The sequence below is a fragment of the Atta colombica genome, unplaced genomic scaffold (assembly GCF_001594045.1).
Source record: "Atta colombica isolate Treedump-2 unplaced genomic scaffold, Acol1.0 scaffold107, whole genome shotgun sequence".
NCBI lineage: Eukaryota > Metazoa > Arthropoda > Insecta > Hymenoptera > Formicidae > Atta > Atta colombica.
In genome coordinates, this window is record NW_017259192.1 from 4,235,978 (window position 1) to 4,244,504 (window position 8,527).

The window sequence follows — 8,527 nt, forward strand, 5'->3', positions numbered from 1 at the left end:
TTTTAAGAATTAAATATAAAATTAATATAAGTTTTACTTACCAATTCAATAAGTCGTAATAGCACTCATTTGGAGCCAACTCATCTCGTATCCGCCGCATTTTGCAAATAAATAATGCATTTAATGTGTCGAAGTGATTTCATCTGATTCGCGCGATCAATTTCACACGTTAAGAGCGACGCGACGACGCGCCGTCGGGACATGGTGGCAATCCTCCTCTTTGTAAATATTGAATTTATAATTGCGCGAACTAAGTATTGCAATAAACGATAAAGATTTAGAATAAGTTTAATTATCATTTTAATTATCATATGATCCGGATGCCAATCGTCTCTTAATCACATCTATATTTCATTTAATTAAATTAAGATGTGTAAATGAAGCGCAGTTGTAATTGAGATGGCGAAAGGTTTTTGCATGGTTAACTTCGCGTGCCAAAAGCGTCGCGAACGACGCTGCACTTCTCACTCTCAAATGCGCGGCGCGTTTATGAATTTTCCATATTTCGAGCAGATTTAGATATCAATCTATAATACGAAAATAATAATTATCATAAAAGACGAGTGCGTGTATTATAATAGATATACGCTCGCCTATTATTTTCGTAATGTGTAGTTTGATATCTCATTGACAATTATTCAAGCAATATATTTTCGGCGAACAAGTTTTATAAAATACGCGTTCGAACGGATTACTAATATACAAATATCGAATCTGTATAATCATCCGATAGTTAAATATCGATAATATTTATATCATTTAAGTTGTATTTAAGTTTTATATAGGTTTTAATTACCGTATTTGTTCGCGTTATTACACGTTTGAGAGCGGATCAATTCCGTCATGCCATCTCGCCGCATGTCGCGAATGAAATGTGAATGGGGATCAAAATGGGGAAGCGGCGTCGTTTTCTGCGTGCAGTCAACTTCACGCGTAAAAAGCGACGCGAAACGTGACCGCGTCTTTATTTTCGATCGAACGAGTAGGATTGAGAAAGATGCTTTCGTCTGAATAATCAGTGTGTTAGACTCTACAGTACGCGATATTTAAATTATTACAAGAAGTAAAGGCAAAGTTAATTATTGATTATACCTTAGTAAATAAATCCAACGATAGACGATTTTTTTGTGCTGCTTCTCGTCGTTTTATATTTTCTGAAAGATTGTATACAGAGATCGGAATATGGAAAAAAAGATGAAAAATGATGCTCAATTGATTCGAAGACAAGGTTGTGAACTTTTCCAACGTTAGAACGACAGAACATCTTCTGTTCGAATCACAAAAAGTGTAAAATTGGGAATTACGCGGTATTTATATTAGCCGTCAGACTGCGAACCCCACTACTCGTATACCAGCCAATGAGTGCGTTGCAGCGTCGCTGCGAGCGCTCATTGGATTGTGCTAGCTTTCGGATTATAGTATATAAATGCTACGTGTGAAAGGTCTCAGTCTTTTTCGGAATTTGGAGCCGTATGTTTTACGAAGATAGAGAAGTTGCATTCATTATGCGCTTTTATGATGCATATTTAGTTCACGTTACGATGTAAAATTTCAAACATAAAAGCGTATATGAAAACGCATTCTGAATACGGACTAGAAATTATATTTTGAAAAATGTTCATGATTTACAAATTAGAATTTATATTATACTTTTTTAAAGTAATTTAGCACGTGATTTATAGTACTGCGATTTAGCAGGACTCGCATTTATTTTCGACACCATGATTTTATCGCCAATATGTAATTATATACGTGGTTTCCAAATTAAAAATGAATGTACTGACGCTAGTGTATGTGTAGTGGACGATTTTTACAGGCTATGTAAAACGGGCTGGTTCCTTTCAGGTTTCTCTCTGCTTGTATAGAGTTCGTTGAACTAATAAGGGGTTATGTTGTCTTTTATGGCGCGTGAGTGTCATTCAAGTTTGTTTACAAATTTTCGGAACTGTGTATATCTTTGTGATGCGGCTTGTTCACGGCGAATTGGAAATGATTAATCGCCGTTTATGAGCGCTAATCGGATACATAATATATGCTTCGTATAACAAGCCTTCCGTAAATACACGCTGCAAAAAAATTGAATTGCAATTGAACCTAACCTAACCGGTACGCGACGCTGGTTGTTTCTCCACTGTACATACATAAACATCAATGCCGGGACGCTTTGCGAGCGCTTTGCAAATATCGATTGATCTGTGGTAGTTGCTTAATAATTTGCTACCGGTGGCAGACGACTGTTTAGATGGATAATGAGCGAGTCCGATGACACGGATGTTTTACTTCTGATCCCGCCTGACATATTTCACGTACCGTCTTCCGACTCTGACACCAGCTCGAGCAATCACGTCAGAACGGATTGCGGGAGGACCGGTGTTATCTCGGAACTGGTGGGACATATGCAATCATTGGAGTTTCGAATTTCCGCGATCGAGTCCAAAGATAATAGCTTGGACATTTCTGCGCCGAACAGTTTGCTTAATGACTCTCAGTTAATCCACGGCAGTGCGTCCTATCCTTATCAACGGCAGACCCTACCTAGAACTAGGTTCTCCGTAAGTCAAGGATCCAGCTTGCAAAATTCTCCCGTGAAGCTGCGTAAATCTCTATCTGTTCCTTCCACTCCCAATGGATATTCGTCGCAGAGCTGTACTAATTTCCTGAAGAAAGACGCGAAGTCATCTGGGTGTCATCCTTCGACAGCTGTTACTTCTAATTCAACTAACACTCTCACTCGGGTTAAGCATGATGTTTTAACTTCATACTCTGATTCCTCTGTGGTACCTCCTGCTTCCTGTGGTACTGGGCCCTCGCATGTCACTGTTATGTCTGGGACAAAGGACTCCTATTTGTCTCTTCGACAAAATGATTGTACGAGTAACTTGTATTGTAAACCCCATAATTCCTTGCATTCAACAGTACCTGTGTCAAACTCATCTAATACATCAACAGGTCAGTTGCTACATCCCCGTTCTAAAGTAGTACAAGAGATGGAACTGTCAGAGGTTGACGAGTTGCTCCAAGAAATGGAAGCTACTGAATTAGAATTATCAAAAAGAATAAATAACACTAGTGGATATCAGTATCGCAATGAATTACTTAATCCAACGCTATCAACTGAAACTATTAATAATGCAAGTAGTCAAGAAAAAGAAGCACATCATAAATTTGATGTGCATCGTAAATTAGATTTTCAATGGGAGAACAAAGATACTCAACTCACTGATACTTCGTCAATCTTTTCTCAAAAGAAAACAAGCAATACATTCCCTGATATATCATTACCATACAATAATTCATTCCATGTAAATGAGACTGATAAAATGATTTCTGAATTTAAAACATGGGAACGAAACGTTCAGCCTGTTATAAAACCAAATGGATATATGATACAAAATACAAAAAATATAGATCATTTATTTAATGTATCTACGATTGACAATGCTAAACCAAAGGAATTAGTGTCAGAATCAAATGTTCAAATGATAGAAACGAATACAAGCAGTATATATACTCCATCAAAATCTTCTGTTACAAATACTGTGTCACATATTAATGATTCAGTTAGGCTTTCTGGTATGATACCATCGAAAACTATACAATGTAATATAGAACCTTTAGATCTTTGTAAAATATCACAGGATAATGAAAATTTACACGATAAAGAAAAATCTAGTTTTGATAAAAATACTGTACACGTCGGAACAAATACGGATCTTTATTTAAGGTATCTTATAAAATTTTTTATGTATATTAATTTTTTAAATATGTATATAGAGTAAAATGTTACTATTCAAAGAGAATTTTAATGCAAATTATAATCTTATTAATGAATTATTACAAAATTATTACAGAAAATGTCAACGACTTTTATCACTTTCGGATTTTTGGGATTCTAATCCAACTAGATCACAAGAAGAAACGCTTAGGATCAAGATAGAAGAAGAAAAATTCCGCAGAGAGGTATTGTAAAACTACACTGTAAGTATATAGCATAAGAATAATATAGTTTATTTTTTATTTTTATTTATTTTTAGCATTGCGAGCATCTGATTCAAGAACTTCAGAAGCGTTTGTTGGAACAACAGGAGAAAGTGGCAGTAGCAGTTAGAGTAGACAATGAAAAAAATGTCCTGATATCTCAATTTCATGCATCCTGGTCTAAATTAAAGCAGCAAGTCGAAATATTAAAAGTTGAGCATAAAAATTCACAGACTAATTTGCAAAATATCACAGAAAAGCATCAGTCTGAGATGTTAGAACTTCAAACACAAGTTAAACGGCTGGAAGGAGAGTTATCGAAAGCTTTAGATTTGGCAGCTGGATATAAAGAGAAAAGTGACATTATGATCAAAGAGAAAGTTGATCTGTTAAAAATTCATGCAGACGAATTAGAAAGTTACAAATCATTGGTTCAAGAAGCAGAAAATAGATATGAGCAAATGAAGATAGAATTTAACAAGTTGTTAGAAAAGAATCAACAAAACGAAGAAAAATTAAGAACTATTCAATCAGAATTGAATAAAGAACGTTTGAGGGGAGGAGAAGTGCGAAATGAGATGGGTGTTATTCATAAAGCATTAGATACTTGTGAAGCTGAGTTGACAGTACTTAGACAAGAAAAAGAAAGTTTGCAACTTAAACTTAAAGAAGAGATAAATAGAAATTCTATTCTAGATCAGAAAAATTCATTGTTGCTCGTATCCATTGACGACGCTAAGAAAGCAGAAGTAAAATATATGTTGAATTATTTGTCATAGTTATAATTTTATTAGCCATGTACTTATTTGTGCTTATTATTTCAGAAATTAGCTAAAGATGAAACCAAGTCTGTTGCAGAACAAAAGGAAAAAATCAGAGCAGAATTACAAGAGGTTTATCAGAAACAGGTGGATGAGGTGGTAAAAGCAAAATTGCAAGAATTTCAAATGCAACTTGATAATGCCGAATCAGAATTTTTAGAGGAATTAAAAACAAGACAGCAAGTTATAGCTGAATGCGCTGCTAGGAAGATAAAGGATGTTATCGATAAGTTGGTTTTTTAATACATTTTTATATAGCAGCGCAATAAAATATGATTTAATCTTCTAAGTTATATACATATTGAATTTTTTTAGACATCGTTTAGAAATAAATTTGCTAGAGGAAAAACATAAAGAGGAAAAACGATTATACGAACTGCAATTAGCTCAAGCTTTACAGAGATCATCTTTATTAGAAAAGCATTTGAATTCTCAGCGTGCATCAAAATCTCAACTTGCGGAACAATTGCATTCCGTTATGCAAAAGCAATGGCAACAGGCTCTACACATTATATCAGGTTAGTCACAAAATATGTTCGAGTTCAATTATTTGTTAATATCATCATGATTATGACACTTTTGTGCATAAATTAAAAAAATGTTATTACAGGAAGTAATATGGATAATATTTCTCCGATTCAAAAAATTCACGGAGATAAATGTTTTGATTCTAAAAATCCTAAAAAATCAGAATCAATGCAAAATTGTTATACTAAACTTTCTCAGGAATTAATGAAACATACCGCTCAATCGTTAGAAGCACGTAATTTAATTAATGCACAATCTGTTGAAGATCATAACGAAAGTATGATAACAATGAATTCCATCGAAAATGCGCCATTAACCAATAGAAATGAATCAAAGGATGATCTTCGAAAATATGTGAAAATGGTGATTAATATTCAGAAGATAATCTTAAAAAGATATTCACGATCAAACGTAAATAAATTTTTTATAGATTGCAGAAATGCAGTTAGCAAGAGAAGACAAAGATCCAAAACTCCGAAGTAGTATTTCGAGTCCGCCATTAGGATGCAGAGAGGTACCGCGGAAACATTACTTAAAAAAGGAATTGAGTATGAGTGAGGATAGCGTCACATGGCAACAAAGTCCCGAGGTTTATTTAAAATTTGATAATTAAGACACACACATATATGTATATATACGAATAATATCATTTTCTCTGCTAGACTGTACACGATATTAGTGAACATATACCACTTCCGCAAAAAATGCTTACAAAAATAGATCAGAAGAACAAGCCTCCTTGGAAATGACATACAACATATGATGACAATGATTCCGAAGGCATAGATGAACTCGATTATGGCAACTGAATTTAGAGTACAGTGTACTTAATTAGCAGTAATACAGTTTTTTATATGGAAGAAATACCGATCTATTTTTCTGCAAGACGAAAATTGAATAAAAAATTTTTTCGTATATACTATTGATTTGCTTAAATTTTTACATTTTCTTTTCCTATTTTCCCATCGCGAGAATACAATATTCAATATCATTTTGTCTAAAATAAAATGACCGATGATAATTTTTCTTGTTTATGTTTTGATATGGAAATGGCATTTAGATGATTTTATGTACATTTACTTATTTCATGTCTTGCAGTTTTGGAAAGATTTATAAAATGATTGTATAATATTATATATCGACAACAGAATAACATAAACTTAACAAACATATTATTGTTGCTTTATATAAACTTTGAACATAATTATAATTTATATAACATAAATTTATATAACATAAACTTAACAAAACATATTATTGTTGCTTTATATAAACTTTAAACATTATAATTTATATTATATTTTTATTTATATTCTTATATTTTTATTAATATTCATATAATTATTACAAGTACATTTTGCAAGATATATATTTTTTTAAGATAATCTTTTAACCTCTTTTTAATGTAATATTCCTTATTTCTCTTTGATTTTATTCTCTTTCAACTAATTCCAGCTAAAAATATTGAATCTAATATCCAATATTTTTTTTATATCAAATATCCGCCTTCAATTTTTATCATAACATTAGTTTTTGCGTTCCGAAATATTTTCGTAAGTGTGATTGTCATAGAGGAAAAGGATGTGTGATAAAATAATGAACTGACGAATTGATAATAAGTTTATCAATGTAGTGTAGCAGATTGTTTGGCGCACATTCATTGCGGTTCTAGAATGACTTTCCTATGTATACATCCGCGCAAGTATAATTAAAAATATATTTTTATATACGTACATATATACATTTATATTTGCGTTTCTTTTTCTGTAAAGTATAAAGGATTCCAAAGATATAAAATACGTAGCATCTCTCATTTATGTATAAAAGAAATGTATATTATGAAAAATATACTTTTCGTAAAAGGCTATTCTTGATAGATATCGTAAAAGTTATATGTAATCATTTAATAAACAGATTACACAGTCCAACAATTTGCGGTCAGTGTCGATAAAGTTATTTTGCTCAAACAACTCTTATCCCAGCGATAAACTTAATTTTGTGATTTACTTACAGGGAAGCAACTAAACTTTAAATTTATATTAGATGACTCGATCTGAATAACCAGATTTGAAATCGTGAATCTGAATCATTCTTTTTTGTTGGAGAAATGAAAACAAAAAGTTTCGAGCTGCTTAAAGAGGACAATTTAATTTTCAGTTGCAACAATGTGTAAGTTTTTAGTATAATAATAAAATTTTTTAATTTTTCTTTATTTTTTTATCCAAGCTATTACAATAAGTATACATTTTTTTTTTTTAGTAAATTGAAATAATGTAACTACATATAAAGTGTATATAGAATATAAAATAAATATATTTATTTATATTTTATTAAAGATTATTAAAAATTATCTAATTATTATTAACTAATTATTATTAAAAAATATTAAATATATTAATTATTATTAAAAAAAGGTGTGCATATAATCTATAATTCTGTAGCTTAAATTTCTATATAAATTTCATATAATTAAAATGTAAAATTAACTATAATCAAATATAATCAGAATTCGTCATATATACATGAATGAAATTTTTCGTATCAATATCGTATGTTAAACACGTTTACTTCGAGTAAGTTGTTGCATATTGATATCAATTTAAAGAGATATTGTTACCGAATCGATTTTCAATTGTGCATGGTAAATAATAATCAATATGTATCACACCACTTAAATGACGTAAAAAATGTTTACAAATGCATAAATAAATCTATAAATTATTGTTATTTTTGGCTTTATTATTTACAAATATAATATTTTCGATGATATTTCATCCTCAAAAATATTATCTTCAGCACTTTAAAGTCATTACTAAAAGTAAAATCATCTCTTAAAAATCTTATGTATCCATTTTTTTTTGCAAAACCGTTTACTTTGACAACATCTCAAAAGTAATAAAAAAAAATGTTTTGCTAACATCAGCTAATCAATTCACATATTTTTAAACCAATAAAAAAACAATAAGTTAATGTAAAGTGCACCGATTACAATGCTATTTCTTTATTCTAATTTGTACATGTCATTATATATTCATATACATAATGAATACATTACGTTGCATTGTCACGTCCAATGTATTCAAATTAATCAGTGTTAAGTGTATTATTGTTTAATGAAGATATACCTACGCATATTATATGAATATATATGCATATACGAATTAAGCTATGTAAACATCTTATTTAAATATATATATATA

General features: G+C 31.0%; 1 protein-coding gene across 2 annotated transcripts; it reads left to right on the top strand.

The window, feature by feature from the left end:
• Window positions 1–1,927: 1,927 nt before the first annotated feature.
• Window positions 1,928–6,244, top strand: LOC108692177 (protein MLP1-like). Of its 2 annotated transcripts, XM_018200337.1 has the most exons (8): window positions 1,930–3,724; window positions 3,852–3,960; window positions 4,035–4,727; window positions 4,803–5,029; window positions 5,115–5,317; window positions 5,410–5,690; window positions 5,758–5,916; window positions 5,990–6,244. In XM_018200337.1, the coding sequence occupies exons 1-8, from the start codon at window positions 2,250–2,252 to the stop codon at window positions 6,074–6,076; spliced, it is 3,234 nt and encodes a 1,077-aa protein (XP_018055826.1). In that variant the 5' UTR covers window positions 1,930–2,249; the 3' UTR covers window positions 6,077–6,244. The 2 variants fall into 2 exon arrangements, 1 of the variants encoding a protein (XP_018055826.1); XR_001931957.1 differs by lacking the exon at window positions 5,410–5,690 and having other exon boundaries at window positions 1,928–3,724.
• The last annotated feature ends 2,283 nt before the right edge of the window (window positions 6,245–8,527 follow it).

Excerpts from the sequence above, each read along its gene's own strand:
- LOC108692177 (XM_018200337.1), top strand. The coding sequence starts at position 2,250 with ATGAGCGAGTCCGATGACACGGATGTTTTACTTCTGATCCCGCCTGAC. Across the intron at positions 3,725-3,851 it reads AATACGGATCTTTATTTAAG|AAAATGTCAACGACTTTTAT; the intron begins GTATCTTATAAA and ends AAATTATTACAG. Across the intron at positions 5,691-5,757 it reads TTCGAAAATATGTGAAAATG|ATTGCAGAAATGCAGTTAGC; the intron begins GTGATTAATATT and ends AATTTTTTATAG.